This window comes from Planococcus citri, chromosome 3, assembly GCF_950023065.1.
Source record: "Planococcus citri chromosome 3, ihPlaCitr1.1, whole genome shotgun sequence".
NCBI classification, from domain to species: Eukaryota; Metazoa; Arthropoda; class Insecta; order Hemiptera; family Pseudococcidae; genus Planococcus; species Planococcus citri.
The window spans coordinates 51,547,247-51,568,298 of record NC_088679.1 but is presented as its reverse complement, the minus strand read 5'-3'; the positions used below and the strand labels follow the sequence as shown (position 1 = coordinate 51,568,298).

The window sequence follows — 21,052 nt, the reverse complement described above, 5'->3', positions numbered from 1 at the left end:
TCAGTAATACCTAAGTATTTTATGTAGGTATAGGTAATTTGTTTTTTTGAAGACCTATTTTGAGAAACTTTGAGAAAAATTTTGAAAGTTCAACCAAGTAAGTGTATTAAAATATTTTTTGAGACCTCACAGTCACATATGGGATGCACGACTGGAGTTTGAAAATAAGTAATCAGCACTCAACAGCGAGCAGTGTACTTGAACGACGTAAAAGTACTGAGATGAGATAAATAATGTAACCGTTTTGTAATGTTATATTTTTGTCCTTCAAACTGGTAACCAGAGATTAACCTATTTAACTGCATGAGTGAGCAGGGATTTCTGAATTTTTTAGAATTCTCGCGAATCATTTAGAATTGCGATTTTTTCAACTTTTTTTTCTGTCCTCAAAATCTACGAGAAAGGTGTAGGTAAAGTATTTATCATCTTTATGTGCCTACTTAATAAAAGCAGTGTTCCCAGATATATGTATAGGTACCTATTCTGTTTTCCTTTTTGATGTTTTATCGTTTTTCTTAAATTTTACTCGAATAAAAAATTAATTTATAGCTAGAAATAAGTAAATATGTAAGTATAATGTAGTTACTTACCTACTTACTTTCTACCGATCTATTCAACTATAAACGGCATGGAATTCGATTGAAGCTTGAACAAATTTAGTCCTGGTGACCATCGTATTCGCTGTTTTGGAATTTACCCACCTACTGAGTCAGCTATTGAAACTAAATTCAAGTAGGTATATGGCTAGCCTTCGTAATACGTAATGAAAATTCAACAAAAATCACAAAATTATAACAAGAAATATATTTTATTACAATAAATAAGAATAAAAACGCTCATAATTTTGCATTACAAATAAGCACATAAGAACTGCACGAATTCCATTAACACATTTTTCGCTTTAAAATCAATTGAATTAAGTGTACTAAGTAGGTATTCGACGCTTGATAGCCATCATTAAAAATTTCAAATGTTCATGCTTCTTCATTATCTACTTGAGTATTTTATTAATTTCCAAAGAGAATACAATCTACCTATAGTTTTTTCATGTAATTGATTATTGATTAACCTCCTATGTTCATGAAATAGTAGATATAGGTAGTAGGTAAGGTACTTACCTATCTGAAAAATCTCCAATAAAATCGAATACTCCAGAACTCTATAGAAAGAATTTCCACATTTAAAAAATAAGTCGGATCATATCGAATAAGTACGTAAGGCTGCCTATTGCAAAAAATAAAGTTGATTTGATTATTTTTCCATTATTAAGTAGGTAGGTCTAGGTACAGGGTGGACAGAAATATCGGGTACCCCTAAAAAAGTTTTCTGCTAAATACTTCGGTTGGTCACAGTGAATGATAATAATGGTAGCACATGATTGGTTGTTAGACTGGAGAGATAACATTTCACCAATCATATGCATCTATTTCACGTTGCCAACCAATATTTTCAATGAAAAACTTTCTTAGGGGTACCCGATATTTCTGTCCACCCTGTACATAGGTATTAAATGATGAAATGACTATTTTTTTTTTTTAGTTGAAGCGAAAAAAAGGTAGGTATACCTATCATGTATAGGAGTATTCGATATTTTTGGGGACTTTGGACATTTGTTTTACACATAAGTAGACAGATACATTTGTATTATGAGATCATGATATTCGCAAGTTAGATAGGTACCTATCCAATATCCATACACGTATAGATGGTCTACTACTTAAACAGTAGAGTAATTAATCAAACTAAAAATCATTTTTAAATGTGCAGGGACATTCGAAATTTTTTGGACATTTTCATATTTTACTCGTTATCTACCAACAGATGAGTATAGGTAAACAAAAAAATACCAACAAAGGTAAGATGATAGGTAAAAAGGTAGGTATTTATGTATAGAGATCTCGAGGGTATGTTACGAGGGAATTTAAATTTAATTTGAAAATAACTTCGAAGGTAAAACATCTAAAAACAGTTTCACTTATTTAGATTCATAATTTTCCATCTCCATGTACTTGCTACCTATTTTTAGTTCAGAAATCTCCAGTTATAATCTCTGAAAATTCGTTTTTAATTGTATTTTGTAGAATTTAAATTCAACGCTGCAAGTGAATAAATTAAATTTCTTTCCCCTTTCACTTTCCAGAATACTTTGAATTATTATAATCAGAGATGCGTTATTATCTTATCTACCTAAGGTTATTTTGGAATTCTCTTTTTTCCTTTTGTTTTTCTCGTAGAGAATTTGCCTATGGAGAACATTTTGTGTTTCATTTGAAGGATGAATTCCGAGAAAATATTCTAACAGATAATTTTAAGTATGATGCGCGATTTTAGTTTCAAACTTCAAAGTATGATAAAAACTAAGGTCGATTAAAATAGGTACATATTAAGAAAGTACTTACTCAACATTCATATGACAGCCATTTTTCAATTTGTAGAAATAGGTATGAAGTACAATACAGTTTGCAATTAGGCGTTATACAGTACTTTAATAAAGTTGGCGTTGGCCTTATTTTATGCATTTTTATCTGCGAGTTGGAAAACAAAGATTTACAGTACCTAAATAATTTCCACTATTTAATCACACCGATAACTTCCCTTTGAAGTTGGTCTCAAACTAGAGCAGAAAAAAGTTGAAAAAGAGTTTAATTTAAAAAGAATTCAACCCTTTATGAGTTTTATTTTTTTTTCTCAGAGAGCTGAACCATAGTGAGGTAGAGTTCAAAATGTCTGAATTTTTATAATGAAAAAAGAGAATTGTAAGAAGGGATTTTTAGCTTACGCTATAGCCTATTTCAAGATTTACTCGCCCTTTTTATTTGTACTTAGATACATTGATACCAATATCTCGATTCATTTTAAAGGATACTTAGCGTTTTATGAGGTAAGATGATCGGAGATTCAGTTTTAATTTTTCAAAAGTAGGTACCTATCTAATCAATGCATATTTCAGAATTTTTCCAGAATTTTGATAGGTACTTATTTGATATTTACCCACCCATCTACCTATAAGTACCTATGCATAAAAATGTTACTTCGTTTTTCAAAACTTAGGTATTGTATAGGTACTCGTACTCATTGATTCGTTCAGATTCAAAGTATACTTATAATTGGAATTAAAAATGTGAAATTATAAAGCGAACAGAAACTATAACACATACAACAATACAATAAATAATTACAAAAAAAAGATACTAAATTTAATTCAAAACCAATATAAATCTTTGGATGATTCTTGAACTTGGGCTTCTAAACCTGCAACAAAATTAATGAAACTATTGACTCCATTCGAAAAATACCCACCAATAAAAATATAAAAAATGAACACCGACGATTTGCACTCTACAACGATTTACGCTGATTTGCATTCTCATCACAAACATATACTTATGTCTAAGACTAAGAGCATCATTATAAGCATCAAATTGAAAATCATTAGATCTACATACAATCGCAAATACCTACTTTTGTTGCCTAATGAAATAATAAAATAAACTAAGTATTGCCTTTTGATTTTTAAATGTTTCCATTTTATGTAGGAAGGTACTTTATAAGTATCAAATCAAACGAACACTCAAGTTGAGACTGAGAATTTTACATTCATCGAGTTCATTATAATATTAGTACTCGGAGCACGTGTCCTGCATAAACTCTCCTTTGACCAGAGAGCAATGATAGAGAAAAGGGAAGGGGGTAAGAAAAGGTTTCTAGTAAAGGGAGCAAGAAAAAAAAAAGATGAAAATGGTTGAAAAAGTGAAATACGTGATGAAGCGTGACGTCATAAAAGGCTAAGCGTTGACCACGAGTTGCTATGTTACCATGGGTACATACGCAATAATTTATAATGTAATGGGTGTGGTCACTTCTATCCAATCGTCATCCGTTTCTGCTCGCACTTTTGTAGCATAGATCAATAACAAGGACGCTTTTCACTCGTGCACTTAAACGCGTATTGTTCAACATGGTGAAGAAAAGCTGAAAATGCTTAAATTACACAGCGTCAACCCGTTAGTGACAGTTCCAATTTCACCTAGAACGAGAACTCTTGCATTTTTCGTCTCTTACACATTTTCTCCTGCTGTACGCAGCGTAGACGACAACGACGACGCAGCTGAGAGTTAACTCGAGTAGAAATGTGATCAAATTATAAGGCGATCTTTTTTCACTCTGTGCAAAAGGTCGTGACTTTTTCTCTCCAAGCATGGAGTCGGGTTCATTTTGTTTACTGTTTTTTTTTTCTCTCTCAAGTAAAGGTATGAGTTATTTTCGATTAAAGTGATGGAAATATGCGTAACTTTTATGTATAACCATGCTCTGGGTACCATAATATCATTTTTATGTTTCGTAGTCAGAATTGAGAATAATAACGAAGACTCGTGTAGATTGCACATAATTATCATTTGATGCTTTTGTTAAAATATCGAGTAAAAAAAAAGATTTTTAGAATTTTTACAAATTCTTACCGGGAAATAATGGTACGGTTCAAGTTACGCGTATAAAACTAGACTTCTCGAGTAAAATAGCCGCTTCTTTTGCTTATATACGGCAGGGTACAACTTTGCCTGATTCCAAGCAGCCTTTCTAGGGACCAGCCCACTGGTACTTTCCCGGCATTTCAGTAGGCCAGTCCAGCCCTGAAATAAAATCGTATTCATTTCAATGCAATGAAATTGGTATCGACAAATAATCGTTTTTATTTTCTTTCAATGTGCAGTTACATATTTAAATGTTTGGTAGTTCAACCCAGCTTGTTGAAAAAAGTTTAAAAACAACGAGTATTTTTATCCTAGTTTTCTTTTAAAAAGATGTGGAAAATATTTTCCAATTTTCTTATTGGAATTTTTTGGTAATGCCAAGTTGAAGAGCAAACTTCATAGCAATAGCTTAATCTTTCAATATAAAAAATCGTAATGTCCTATTATAAATTTTAGGTGCTGAACTTCATTTTCACTTTGTTAAAAAAATGTGGCTCATTTTCCAAAGAAAAATAAAAATTTAATTAAACTTACCAGGGAACCTCTTGATGTGTCACACTCCGATTAGAATGGGACCGCGATTTTTGGAAAGAGCATAGTCTAAAACCTCCAAAACCAAATTTTCAGCTGACCAAGTTCATTTTTCGATTTTTGGCGAATTTTTGAAAATTCAAAATTGACTGTGCATGTCTTTGGCGATTTATGCTTTTTTTAAAAAAGTACGTACTTGATCAGTAAAAATGGTAAAAATAAGTCCCAAAACTAATATTAATTACCCAAATCCAAATTTCACAATTTTCAGCCATTCTGGAGCCTCCAGCGCGATTTTTCAATTTCTCCAGAATTTTGAATTTGCTCCAGAAGGCGTGAATATACAGTTGGGCAGCTAAAAATCGAGTTGTGTATTATCGACCTGCTTAACGAGTATACCTACACCCGAGCCGATTATGGGAGTGACACCTCAAGAGTGGTTTTTTGACCAGCTTTTTTCAAAATTAAAAAATCCAAAAAATCAAAAGATGACCGTTTGTGAGAAAATTTTTGAAATTTGCGCGAATCGCTGTATTTTGTCCGTAACTACCCCCCAAAATCAAAAGTTTACAATTTCCAGCCATTTTGTAGCCTCTAGCGCAATTTTCAATTTCTCCAGAATTTTGAATTTGCTTCATGAAGGCGTGAATATGAAGTTGGGCAGCTAAAAATCGAGTTGTATATTACACTCGACCTGTTCAACGAGTTTATCCACATTTGAGCCGATTTTGAGAGTGACACCTCAAGAGTGGTTTTTTGAGGTGTCACTCTCGCTCCAAAACGGCTGGAAATGGTAAAGAAATACAGCGATTCGCGTGAATTTCAAAAACTTCCTCACAAACGGTTATCTTTTGATTTTTTGGATTTTTTAGTTTTGAAAAAAGCTGGTCAAAACGCCACTTTTGAAGTGTCACTCTCAAAATCGGCTCAAATGTGGATAAACTCGTTAAACAGGTCGAGTGTAATATACAACTCGATTTTTAGCCGTCCAACTTCAATATTCACGCCTTCTGGAGCAAATTCAAAATTCTGGAGAAATTGAAAAACCGCGCTGGAGGCTCCAGAATGGCTGGAAATTGTGAAATTTGGATTTGGATAATAATATCAGTTTTGAGACTTATTTTTACTATTTTTACTGATCAAGTACGTACTTTTAAAAAAAAAGCATAAATCGCCAAAAACAGTCAATTTTGAATTTTCAAAAATTCGCCAAAAATCGAAAAATGAACTTGGACAGCTGAAAATTTGGTTTAGGAGGTTTTAGACAATGCTCATTGCTCTTTCCAAAAATCGCGGTCCCGTTCAAATCGAAGTGTGACACCTCGAGAGGTTCCATGTTAGATAAAAAGCTGAAATATGTTTTTTTTTAGGTACCCTCTTTTTGAATTTCTATAATTCTATGAAAAGATCGGTCGTGATTTCGTGCTGTTTTGGATCCTCCAGTGGATTTTGGATTTTTCAATTTCGATTTAGGTACCATCTTTATGACCATTTCGATCAAATTATGCACAAATTTTAAAAATCCGTTTCTGCTGATTCAAATCAAAAATTCATTTCAGCAATCAATAGGTATAGGTATACCTAACATACCCTCAATTATCTCAACTCTAGACACTAACTTAGGTGTATTTTTTTTTCAATTTAACCGATGAAAAAATGAAAACAAGGGGAAAATGAATACATTTCCTTAAAAAAAATATGTTTCATTTTCTTGTTTCTGTTCTCGTTTTCATCATTCAAATTGGAGAAAAGCGAGTTTGAAATTGAGGAATGTGGCTGGAGGAGATATACATACATGTACGTAGGATAGGTAAGGTACCTTGCAGATTTCTGTCTTGAAAAATTGTTGAAAATTTCTTATTCAAACAGGCAGAAACAGATTTTGAAAATTTGAACCTAATTGATCGAAAACATATCACAAAGACGTATTTGTGCAAGCTGAACCTCATTTTGATCTTTTTAATCTCATGTTTCCCAAACTAGAAAACATAAAACTCCATCGAAGGTTCCAGAACCACTCAACACCATCATTCAATCGATTAATTAAAAAATCGAAAATAAGGATTTTTAATTTTTGGCAACGTAGGTAAATTCATTTTTCAGTTATTTTAATATTAGCGTGAAATGTTTAGTTCGTGTAGGTATTTCTTGAAAAACTTTTTTGACATAGATAAACATATGATTTTTATTCATTTTTAAATACCTACTTGAGAAAAAATTCAAAATTTCTGTCATTCCGAAAAAATTTTGTTTCAAAGCTGGTACAAATTAAAGAACAAGAAAAGCACGTAATCAACTTAAATTACAAAGCGCCTATTCATGTATTTACCTACTTAGTACATATACGAACTGCACATCTAAATGACCTCAAGAGGCCTGCATTCTTTGTAAGAATAATTAACAAACGTATACACGCCTTAAGGTGAGTTACATTTTTCTTGTACAGTAGTTGCCGCTTAATGTGATCGGGTTGGGACGGAGTGGTTGCTATTCTATTAACCGAATCATTCCAATAAACGAAAAATTAAAAAAAGATGATTTATTGAACTTGTATACTGTACTACAATAATGGTACCTAAAAACGTACAAAAAGTGGAAATTTTTTGGTGAAAAGCAAGAATGACAATTTTAGCAAAAAACAGAACTTAATTGGCAAAAAAATGGTACTTTTTGATAATTTCTGAAAAATACGCAAGGCTTTTGATAATTTTTGGAAAAAGTGAAATTCTTTAGCAATTGCGAGAATTTATTCAAAAAGCAAAAATGTGGCAATTTTGGGAACTATTGGCAAAGAAATGACACTTTTTCATAACTGTTTTCAAAAAATGAGAATTTTTTTGCAATTTTTGGCGATTTTAAATTAAAAAAAGAGCTAAAAAGATGGACTTCTTGACAATTTTTGGCAAAATGCAAGATCTTTGAATAATTTCACCAAAAAACAAGACGTTTTTGCAATCTTTGTTGAAAATGGGAGATTTTTTTTCAATTATTTGGTTAAAAAACGAGACTTTTTGTTTGTTTGTTTTCTTTTTTGACAAAAAATATTTCTATTTCATTGATTTTTCCTACTTTTTGAAAAATTTTCCATTCCATTAACCGAATTTATTCACCTTTGATTACCACATAAAGCGAAATTCTTTCAATGTAAAAAGATACAACCGTTCCGTCCCAACGACTTCCCATTCTATTAAGCGAATTATTCTAATAACCGCAATGATAATAAGCGGCAACTACTGTATTAATTTATCTCAAGATCAGTTGGGTACCGTGGTTTGAAAATGAATTATTGCGTACTCTTGCCTACTGTATTCAAAAATCGAAACAAAATGCCTAGGTACATAGTACATTTTTTGAGGTTATAAGCATTACCTACTTACTCGTAGATTGAAATGAGCAATTTTCAATTGTCATCTGTCGCATCCAGTTTTTCAACGAGTTACTAAGTAAAGCTCTTTCTTCATTTTTTTTTATAGGAGAAAGAAAAAACGTTGTTGAACTACCTTACATAATGCACATCGAAAAAATTAAAACGATTCAGTGGTCTACGATTGACCGAAAAATTAAAAATTACGTACAGGCACGTATAGTAATAAAATTCATGGTTAGTGAATTAAAAAGCATTAATTTCCCATCACCTTTATCATAAGTAAAATGAAAATCTAAAAAGGGTTAAACACTCGACAGTAGATATATATTTCTTATCGACTCTATATAGGTATAAGTACTCGCTTACACATTTGAAAAAAAAAAGTATCCGAGTAAAAGAAAAGCGGCGTCAGTGGTGTTAGAAAAAGCGTAAAAATATCAAGCGTGATATTTAATTAATTTCCGACAAAAATACGGCTAATTTTTAATTTAATAAAAAAAATTTAATCCTTTCAGAATGAAAAAGTTTTCTACTCGTGAAAAAAAAAGTGAAAGAATTCGCCCGGTGAAGTAATTCTAATAAAGAAGTAGGGCTCTGAATAATGAGGACTCAATTCGACATTAATTTTGCGAACCAAGTTTTTTCTACCCTCAAAAAGTATTTCGTAATTTTATACGGTGCCGTTTAGGAGAAGACGAGCGACGCGAAATTTAATTGGAAGTTGTTTTGGAGGCTTTTCTCGACCCACCAACAGTTTGAAGTTTTATTAAAACGTTCGTTGCGAAGTCGACGAAACGCGCGTAGATTGTAAAAAAAAAAAAAGGTACGCGAAGCTACAACGACTGACTTTTCGTTTTCGTAACGCTGCTGGAAAATGCGAAGAGGGAAAATTCACCATAAACAGAGTTTACGTGAAGGAAAATGGCGAGTGAGAGATCATTAAGAGAGAGGTTTCCTTGCGCCTTTGCGTAATGACGATTCAACCATTATTACATTCTAAAGGATGGGCCTAAATGGAAATAGCTCTTTCAAAATACTCCAACAATTTATCGCATTCAGCGTAGGTAGGTACTTCTACTTTTACGTATAGGTCTGTCTCTGAGCTTATATCGAGAAGGTCTATTTTCAAATTACCAACTTGATAGAATCAATATGGTGTGGACACTCTTATACGTTTTACATAGGTAAATAGGTACATATGATGTGTAGCACTGCTTATTCCCTTAAGTATACATTAGTGATTCCGTTGCAATGGAAAAAGAAATTAAGGTCGTTACAAAATATCGTGGACAACGTTAAATAGCCAGAAAGTTTAGTCCACTTGTATAGACTCGATCAATGCATTAGAAATTTCAATGCAATACAACATAGGTAAAGGTAGGTAGCTATACAACGAGTACAAGTAACCTGATCAAAAACCCAATGGCGCCAAGCGGTAGCGGCATTAAAAATATTTATAAGCGGAATCGACATGCGACTACCAGAAAAAAAAGGCCGTAAAAAATACACGTTAGTAGAGTTTGACTGTCGGCACGTTCCTACTTCTAATAAGACAATATTCTTTGCAATTCGTTATACATTCTGTATGGGCCGACCTTATTCCTTATTTCTGTTCGCGTGAAAAAGTAAAACAATGTTCGTAAAATGTTCATTCCTTTTACATTTGTCAAGAAAATACCTCAGAGGAAAGGAAGAGATCGACTGATTGAGAGATTGAAAACTAAATTTTTTGAAAAACGGAGTCAATGAAAGGCTTTTTTTGGAAAATATAAAAGCATGAAATTAAAAAAAAAACAAAAAAACGGGGTACCTAAATAAATGCTTTGAAAGCAGAGATTTCTGTGGTTATATTAACGAGACCCTCGCATTGGAATTTAAAGATGAAATTGATTGAATATCCAAAAAAAAGTAGCCCAGACATTTTCATCGTATATGTACACATCATACCGGGATGTACGAGTGTACCTAATAAAATTTAAAAGGTCAGTGAAAAAAAAGGAGGTTTCTAAATTTTCGTTCGAAATATCTAAAAAACAAAACCTTTCAGGAAAAAAACGTATCACCCTTCTACGAATAATGAATTTTATGCTCTACAATATCCTGTAAATATAGGTACTTTCATTTTTTCTGCAGGACACTTCGTTTTCCCAAAAAAATCAATTGGTTGAAAATTTGAAATAAAGCCTTACACTTATTATTCTATTATCTCCATCTGCTCCAAGATCGATCATCTCTTCAAAGTACAAACAGACCAAGGCTCCCCACTCATTCCTGACAACCCCTCCGAAATAGAAAAATTCATCACCTTAATCAAAAAACATAACTTGGCGAATACCATATAAACTTCCTTACGAAGGGTGTAATAATCTAGTACCTAATTAAAAACACCCAAAAAAAAATTTATTCAAGTTGAATTCTACAGTGATTTTCTTTCAAAATATTTCCACAATCGATTCCTCTTCCTTCTCCTCCTCTCTCCCAGAATACCAATAGCCAATCACAAATGTCATGTTCTGCAGCTTTTTCCATTTCACTTCCCAAATAAGTAGGTATATGTATTCCAAAAATCAACTTCTTGGAATAGCTAGTCACATTTTAGAAACGTTTGCTTTTTTCATCAAAATCGATCAATTTTTTTGAGATTGGAGAAAAAGGGAGGGGAAGGGTTCAAGGGTTTCCCAATAAAAGTTCTGAAAAACAAGATTATTGTCGAGAGAGAAATTTCCTTGTTGTACCTAACCTACCTACTTACGGTGTGATAAGTGTTCTTCTGGAAGGATTTTTAGGTATTCAGATATTTTGAAAAAATTGAAAGCTCAAGTTCACCGAATGGTTTTATTTTTTGTTCACGAATTTATATTTTGCTAGGTACCTACCTAATATCGCTACAATTAAAATCAATTTTGTTGAATAAATTGGACTCACGTACAAAAATCATCAAATCAATCAAGCTCTGTTGAATGATTTAAAGACACTTCCTGGAATAATTTTTCAACGTGTAGACACGTTCAGAAAAAATTTATCGCATCTTTAGAACAACAACGTTTACTCAAGAATTTAACAATTGAATAAGTGAATCGGTAAGAGCTAAGAGGCGTTAAGTGCCATTTTGTCGATTTTCGGGTTTCTTCAGAAAATGATGCAGTGAAATATTGCGAATCTACTGACATGATCAGAATTTAAGTCCAGTACTGGGAATACAGGTGTTTCGCAATGTTTTCTCTGTTAGCAACTAATAAAAGGTGTCAAGTCCAAACGTGCCAATTTTGACTTGTGACATATCGATTGTTAGGTTTTCGATGTCGCGAATTCCAAATTTGGCATCTATTTTTCGATTAGAGTGGTATTTTTTACAAAAATGTTTTCAATTTTTTTTTAAATTAATAATGACTTTGAAATTTTTTTTTGAAATTTTGTATCTACTTTTCTATAAAAATAACCCAAAGATTGAAAAATGTTGATTTTTTATCCTTAAAACAATTTTTCATTTCCAAAATGTGCATTTCCCCCCCCCCAAAAATGCATCCTTTTTTTCATCTGCTTATGAATGCCGTGCATCCCAGTATTTCTAAAAGGTTCCAAGTGGGGATATGAGGCTCAAGTGACCCACCTTCACGAGACACTAAGTCATTTTCCATCATCAGCCATAATCACCTTTATTTTGAAACGTTTAGAGTAAAAGGGGGTCAAGTCCATCAACTTTGATGAGCCATATATCCTGAACACGCGAATATTTTTGAATCGGACCAATCATAAAAATTGTCTAAAATGAACCTCTACCAGTGTGGCCTAAGTGACGTTTCTGACAATTTTTCAGTTTTCGAATAAATTAGTTTTTTGTTATACTACCTACTGAAAAATTGAATTTTGGAACTTAATGCGCGCCTTTTAGCTCTTATCGATTCAAGTATGTAGTACTTGATTTTGAAGATCACGATACAGACTTCTCATCTACAGGTCGAATATATTAAGAATATTTTGGAAAATAAAATATTTCCAAATTTAAAGCAGGCCAAATTGATTTTTCGACTTACAGCGAATTTTTGAAAATTCAAAATTGACCATTTTCGTGGATTTGTGCTTTTTTCAACAAAAAAATAATAATGTTTGCATCTATAATTAATTTATTTAGTAAAAATGCTCAAGTAATTGATTTTTCAAATTTTAGCAAATTTTTCAAAATTCTAAATTAACTATACTTGACCATTTTTGGTGATTTGTGTTTTTTTGTTTTTCACCCCAAAAAATGCACATTCATTCAGTAAAAATTACGGAAATTAGCCGTGAAACTAATATCGACTTCCTTGAACTGAATTTCATCATTTTTGCAGCCATTCTGGAGGCTCCAGCGCGATTTCAGATTTCACCAGAAAGCATGAAAATCAATTTCGACGGCTAAAAATCTATACGGTTGTGATTTATTCTCACCCTGTTTGAAGAGTTGATCGATCTTCATTCAACAGCCGATTTTCAGGGTAAGTACCTAGAACGTGTTTTTTGGACCAGCGTTCTCCAGTCATTATCAAAAATAATTCCGGTAAAAAAAAAACGCACATAAGGAGTCCGTCCGAAAATTGTGCCAAATTTAGATAAACTCGTTAAATGGATCCAGAATATAAGCCACAGCTCGATTTTTAGCAGTCCAAATTAATTTCCACGTCTTCTGGAAACATTTGCAAATTCTGGAGAAATCGAAAATCGTGTTGGAGGCTTCAGAATGACTTGACACGATATAGAATTTGAATGGGGCGGATGGTTTTACATGAGCCAAAGCCATAGTGCGAATTCCAAAAATTTCCCTAAGAACGAAAATTTTGGATTTTTTTGAATTTTTTTCTTGACGCAAGCACTTGAAGTGCCCGTCTGGAAATCGGTCCAAGTGTAAATGAACTCTTTAAAATAGGTCGGGAATAAACTACAACTCGATTTCCAGCTTCCCAAGTGCCGAAGTTAATTTCCACACTTTCTGGGGAAATTTTAAAATTTTGCAGAAATCGAAAATCGCGCTGGAGGCTCCAGATTGACTGTAAATGGTGAAGTTTGATTCGAGGGAATCGATATCAATTTCAGAACAAATTTTCGTTATTTTTACTGAATAAAAAAAAATTCGTAAGAAATCAAAAAATCAACTCAGGCAGCTGAAATTTTGATTACTTATGGGGTTTTAAATTATGATTGCCTATCACTTTGAATGTTCTGTGTTCTTTCTTCTTGGAAATGTCTCAAAATTTACATTATTATTGCACAGATGCGATATCTGAGTACTTGCAATTGTAAACAAATTGATCAAAAGCAGCATAATTGTAATACTAGCACTGACGCGAAGGGAGCAAGTAAGTACCTATATTTTTTTGAATTTTTTCAATAGGTACAAGTACAGTTCTCTTATTTTAAAAAATGGCTTCTTTATTCAGAGCAGTGAAATATTAGGTAGGTATATATTTATCAAGGTCAATGTGTACATTTGCATGCATATAAAATTACCTTGGACCTAAGTACATTTGATTTCATTAAACGCTAGAAAATTCCAATTCGTAGGTACATATCATAATAAAAACTTTTTCGTCTTATTAGGATCATAATGTTAAACCGGTAGATAAGGACGAGTATCATACAAATTGTAGAAATATCAATTTTTTGCAAATAGGCAGGCGTTCGAGTATCCTGCACCTGTATCTATATGGTATTGGCTATAGCTAATTATTATCGTGTTTATATAAGAAATTAATTAATTATAATAAAGCATCCAACTCCAAAAAAACAGCAAAAGTTACGCTTATGCCAGAAAATAATACATGCTCGAAGCGCAAAACGAACGCAATAAAACTTACCAGACATCGACGAATAGGTAGGGTAAGGTGACGAGGTAGCATCTAATGCATGATGACTTGTACTTTGATCGTGATGTAGTCTATGATGTGTGGCTGCAGTATGACTTGATGACCAGTGTTCAACGCCCGTTTTACTATGGTGATATTGATGGGTAGCCGCAGCCATATGAGCCGGCAGTCTAGAAGTAGGTGGTATTAGTAAACTGCTATATTGCGCGGCCATATTATGATGGTGATATTCATGCACAGCTCTAAATTTAAAAAATACGAAAACGAAGGGAGTTAATTCGAATTCTTTGATAATCTACCCTCGATTAAAGAGAAGAAAAATGGTAACACCGTCTTTATATATGCGTGTCGTTGGTATGCAAGTGCATGTTTATATGTATAGACCTACCTGTGATGGTGATGAGCGGCGTATTGTTGGTAATGAGAATGCCAGGGATCAGCCCCTGCTGAATTACTAGCAGCTGCCGCTACGGCTGCATGGTACGCGGACTCGCCGCTATAAAAATCACTAGGATGGGCCGTCGATACGGAAACAGCTTGATAATTACTATTCCAAAAAGACGGAGGAAAGTTTCTCGCCGTCATTGGCGAATATTCTGAAACACACCAATAATAGTAACAAAATCAATTATTATAGGCGAAGTTATACAAAATGCATATTTTAGGGTATTGAACAATTTCCAAACATCATAAGTGGATAGATGTTTATATAATTTCGAATATTATGGTTATGGGTTTCGGTTTTCAAAAATCATCGTTTTACAGATTGGAAATTTATCGTGGTAAAACAACTCCGTCGTCAAAACCTTATATTAAATTTCACAAGCTGGCATTCCTGTTAAAAGGTATGTTACCTTGCGTTTTCAATATTCTATAATAAACTCAGTTCGCGAAATGGAATGTAGCCAAATCAAATATTCAACCGATTTTCGAATTATCATTACACGTAACTTTGGTATTTTTGTATTAAACTTTATTCGCATTTTACATTTTTATGGTCTCTCAGGCACCTACTCAAGTGATACAAATTTTGAAAGGGAGAAATTCGCGAATATTTCATTTCTTTATTCGTCTTATTATTAACTGGGTGTTCTTTTTTTTCATTTTATAATATACTTTTTCACATTTACAATTCATATTTACTCGGTTTGGAGATGACTGAATACGGAATCTGCCCCAATATTGTCATCTTGGTTTTGAACGAAATTTATGTAGGTAGGGACATGTACATTGAATGCTTCCAAAATCAAATTTCAAGCTGTTAAAATTAATGAGGAAATTCGAAAAAATCTCATTTTTTATAGGCTTCAAAATACCAAGTCAAGTTACTTAAATTTTGATTTCGAAGAATCTTTCAAGTTTCTATGGTTCGCTATCAAAGCTTCTCAATCACATTCTAAATGATTTGTGAGGCCAAGAAGTTCCCCTTAGGCCATGTTAGTACCTACCTAATCTAATGAGATGGACTATCCATGGGCACATCTATTATGAACATAGGTATCTATTTGGAATTTTAAAATTCGACTGAAAATATTGCACATCTACGTACGCCTATTTTTCATGATTAAAACTGTCATCTTTGTAATGGAATGAATTTAAAAAAATGTACCTACCTACCTATTTAACACGCGTTTCACAAAATGAAAAAATTTGTTTTCGTGATTAAAAAGTAATCGTATGATTAAAAAAGGAAATACGTAAGTACGTAATTTTTCATCACGACTCTGATATTCGCATTCATATGGCATGTTTTACAATATATCCAGAGGAATTTTGACCAAAAAAAGATTCCATTAAAATATTACATATTATAACGTGTATGCAAAGCGAAACAGAAAAGCGTTTTGTTAGCATTAATTAGGTTAAGTTGTCCTTTTCATGGCGGTTTTGGTGAATTTACATTTATCACGCTACATACCGCCAATTCTTATGAAGTATTTCGTGATTAATAATATGCACCAAAAAAAACGTACATTATGAGAAATGTCGCGTGGCATTTGTAATAATCTGAAATAATGATATTCGTGTCCACGCTAATTTATTAGGTAGGTACCATACGTGAAGTTTACCCAATGCGCTGCTGTAGTTTTGAAAATTTGGACCATTTTGGATGTAATAAAGAGTAGGTAACTAATTTTTGAAAACTCGTACACGTCATTTTCTGAAGAGATTGGACCAATTTTTAGCCCTGTAGTATACCTATACCTACCCATATTATCGAATCCATGAACGAAAAAAATAAAAAGAACTGAAAGTTGCGTTTGAATGAACTCTACAAATGTAGGCAAATATATTTACTCGATTTATACCAAATAATACTATAAAACTTTTTATCAAAACAAGAGTTGAACGATTTTTGTTTTTTTTCAAACGTGTGGAAAATTTATTACATTACGCACTTGCGCAGACAAAGTAACCGAAAGATTTTAATGACCATTTCTCACGCTTCTAGCCAAAGTTTTATTGCAACAAACAAATTTAAACGTAATTGCGTCTATAAAGCTGTACTTAAAATCGCATGCGTTTTATTCGCACTTTTACTTTTTTTTTCTTTCTCGCGTTATTTAGGTTACTTTGCCAAAAAAAAGTAAAATTTAATTGACGATTTGACGATCGACGGATAATTTAGCCATTTCTTTTTTGAGAATAGGCTATCGTACGAGAGCTCTCATATATTTACCGAATCTGGAGAAAAGTATCGTCTTACTCGTATAATCTGTATCTGTGGGTAGAGTGCCCAATGAGGGAGTCACCAAACTGAAAATCTGTATATTTTGATATTGTTAAAAGGTCAAACATCCTTTGAAGAAAAGAAAGGGAAGATTGAAAAGAATTTTCAACCACGGAGGAAAACAAATTTTGATGAAAAGAGTTTTCGTGTAGTTTTCAAATTGGAAAAGCATATGAACAGATTTTCAAATAAAATGTTGCAATTTACCACATAAAAACATTTGAAAAAAAATGGGCAGTACCTCCCGCAGGTAGTTGAAAGGTAAAAAATTGCTATGACGGTATCGTGTTCCATTTTTTTTTAGAGTACCTAAGTAAGTACACAATGTTTTTTTTTTTTTTTTTTTTTTTAATAAAAATGATGATTGGGATCGGATAGGTATGATCATTATAAGAAAAGCAGGGTCGTACATGTTTAAAACACTTTTAAAACCAATGACGAAAAAAGCCGTTTAAAACAGTGTTTTTTTTTGTTTTAAACGTGGTTTTTTTTCAATTTCAATTTCCTAAAAAAAACATGTTTTTTTAGTTTCTTGTTGAAAAAATGTGAAATTGAACAAACTGTATTTTTAGAGACAAATTTTGTGTTTTGATTCTAATTTTTCAATATTTCTTAAGCTTTATAGCTATTTTATGACGTCACATCTTAAAAATTGATGTCTGATGAACCCAAAACAAATGAATTTGTGTTTAAAACACATTTTAAACGTGTTTAAAACGCGTTTTAAACACCTAGTTTTAAACAAGAAAAAAAAACTGTTTTAAACCAAAAAAAAACGTTTTAAACTAAAAAAAAGTTTTTTTTTGTTTTTAAAAAAAAAAAAAACAAATTTTCTCATATAACCATTCAAATACTTGGTGAATCAAATTTGAAGGGATGAGTGAAGTAGGTACCTAATAATACATAGGTAAAACATTATTTGAAAACAAAAATTGAAGTTGAAGTGAAGAGGGATAATTTTTTGCAAAAGTTGATAAATTAAGCTCAACTTACTCAGGATTCAAAGTTATTTTTTATTTTATTTTTTTTGGAGTTTGGAGTTTGGACTACGAGAGGTTCATTAGCCAATGTTTTAACTTTAAAACGTTAAACCCTACACAAATTCCAAGTCTAGCTATATATTACTAAAAATGATAATCACTATTTGAAACCCACACATTCCATTTTTATAAACTTGTAAATAATGTAGCTTACACTGTCAGATCCATGAACAGCATTTTAAAGTAGATCAATAAAGTACAAAAATTATTACTTAATCAAAGAAAATTACAAGGTGTTGAAATATGTCTGAAATGACCCGAGCAGAGCAGGGGAAAAATTTCTTGTTTGATGAACTTCAAAATTTTGGTCTAATGTAGATATTAAATGCGCCGGAGTTATGTCATATTAAGGTTTTAAAACATGTTTAAAATTTGTCCAGCTCAATTAGTTTCAACATTGTGTATTAGAGAGACAAAAAAGTGAAAATTATCGTCTAATAAATTTCATTTTCCAACAAATTATGTACCTATAATTTCCCATTTTTTTTTTTTTTTTTTTTTGGTTTATGTTCATTTTGTTCAATTTTTTCCAATTTTGCAGGAAAAAATTTCATAATTTAAATCGTCAATGTTTTCCACCACGAATTCGTGCTGAAAAATGTTTGATGACGAGCACTAAATAGGTATAGAAAAATGGTTCTGAAAAAAACTACTTTGGGTAATTTACCTTTTTTTCGAAATAATTTTTCTATATTTGTAGGTAGGTATCGATACATAACAAAAACAATCCCTTACAAGTGCATTTTTCAACTATACTATTTTGCAACAATCTTTTTGAAATATTTCTGAAACAGACGTTCTCTAGAGGAAAGCTGATCACAATAAATTGAAGCAATACAATTGAAAAATTAATTCTCCACAGCTTTCTATTATATTAAATTTTTCTACAACGCGCAAAATTGTTAGGTAATCGAGAACATTTTAAAAAAATCTATTCATACCTACTTTATCAGCTCAAAATGTCACCAAAGTAGTAATTTTTAGTCTACAAATTTTTTATATTGGTACAATGAGCACTTTTTACCGCTCAAAAATATGTGAGCACCTACATTGTGCATATTTAATTAATACCTATCTATCATTTTTTTTTTTTTTTTTTTTTTTTGAAAAATGACTACTAGAACCTACTTACACATAAGGTACTTTAAAGAGAAAATTTTATGATTGGAAATAATTGGTTCCTACGTACATGTACTTTGAGTGTTATTTAGTTCAGAGATAAGATGGTTGAAGGTTCAGATGTTCAGAGGTTACCAAAAATATTTTTTTGATCAACTAATTTTTTGCGAGGAGTCAACATGGCGTAAGTATTCTTATTAAATGTTCACAATTAGGCACATTCATCCTTATTTCAATGCCTATTAATTATTTATAAAAAAATGGATTCCATTTCGTACAATTTTTGGAAAAATTTGTAGATATACCTAAGTAAGTATGTTTATTAATTGTCTCTATACATATAATATTTCTTTTAAATATGCACTTGATACCTATGAAAATTATACCAAACTGGCTTTATGAAAATGGTAAAAAGCACACCATCTATAGGTACATCTACATACATATCAATTTTCGCGCATTCAAAATAACAAATATCTCATTTAGTGGGCCAATATACGCAAGCCTATTACTTTTCAGACCTTTTGTACGAACAATACATATACGAAGTTTCAAACTCATATTTCAATTGGATTAGCTTTATTACATTACACTCATCATTTGCAATAAAACTGAATGGAATAAAGAGTAAAATTACATTTTAAAGGTAGATTAATACTCATTCGAACCTACTTTCATTTTAATTGCTCTAATAAAATGATTAACTTATCTGTACCTACGTCGTAACTACGTACCTATAGATACATTCATTTCCTGAAATTAAGCCGTCTATGGGATCGATACATTCAACAGCTTTCTACGCACGTTTCACTAAATAGGTATTAAGTAGGTACATTACAATGCATTTATCTGCTATTTATCTCCACAATTGAACATCTGTACTTGTTTCATAGGTATCGTATTCATCTATAGGTTTGCATTTGCAAGAAATTTGGTTCATAGGTAGTCTATTTTATTTTTAGTTCTCCAAATCTACTCGATGAAATAGGAAATAGGTACCCATAGATGTACTTGGCGTATCTACTTGAGTATGAATTATATTTGGGACTATAAATCACGAATAAAAAGGAATAAACATGATTAGCAAAATTATCAAATTCTGCTTTTCATTAAAAATATAAATTGGTCTATTCGTACCATATATTCACATGAGTAGGTAAGTAGGTATATGGTTACCTATCTCGTAACGTAGGTATAATTTTTAAAAAAAAATATTAGAAAAAAAAGAAAAGATTTTGTTTAAAAATGAATAATACAACTTCACACATTTGTTTAACAAAATGACTCGGATGTGTTAAAACGAAAGTAAATCACGCCGTCTAATAAGAGTGAGAATTTAAAACACACATTAAAACTCGGTGGTCTTCCAAAAAAAACCTGTCGTCGCGTCGTTAAATTTTATTTAAAGCTTACCGATTGGTACTTATACGACAAAATAATCTACAAGATTTTGAATAAGTTATTAGGTATACTTTTATGATGAATCGGAGCCAGGTTTTATTGTTTTATAAGTACGATTTTTTTTTCTTTCACATGATCCCACAGAGTGCAGGTTTAATGCGCGCGCATTATCTGTTCGCCATTGCACCTGTATCACTTATCCGGAAAATATTTTAAGAATGTGATTCTGATCCCACGATCCGCATTCAAGTATACATGTTATTAACACCTTGTTTACAAGCCAGAATCATCAACCAGTAGACCCTTTACGTTTTAAATTTAAATACCTTGTTTAGTTTATACAGGAAGGCCTGTTCCCATTAATTAACTCTTTTTTTTCTTTTTCGTTACAAGTTACGTACCTTTGGTCATAACGTCGCGTATTATACCTATAAACTCATTCATACCCAAATGACGCAATATTATTATCTGTCGTTTGTGAGGTGTAAATAGGCATGTTATAATACAATGGACAATTTTAGACGCAATTACGTTATGATTTTTTGCAAGTT

At 32.0% G+C, this 21,052-nt stretch overlaps 1 protein-coding gene across 3 annotated transcripts in view; it reads right to left on the bottom strand.

The window, feature by feature from the left end:
* Positions 1-789: 789 nt before the first annotated feature.
* Positions 790-21,052, bottom strand: part of LOC135839997 (protein vestigial-like) — a 43,603-nt gene continuing 23,340 nt past the window's right edge. Inside the window, exons 5-8 of one of the 3 annotated variants that reach the window (XR_010557680.1) lie at positions 14,599-14,806; positions 14,202-14,380; positions 4,461-4,631; positions 790-3,252 (exon numbers count right to left, since the gene is read on the bottom strand). Coding sequence is in view for 1 of the 3 variants with exons in the window: in XM_065356306.1 (XP_065212378.1) it covers positions 3,203-3,252; positions 14,202-14,452; positions 14,599-14,806 (509 nt within the window). In the remaining 2 variants the exon portion in view is untranslated. Of the gene's footprint in view, positions 3,253-4,460; positions 4,632-14,201; positions 14,453-14,598; positions 14,807-21,052 lie in introns of all 3 variants that reach the window. The other 2 variants (XR_010557679.1, XM_065356306.1) reach the window with 2 other exon arrangements.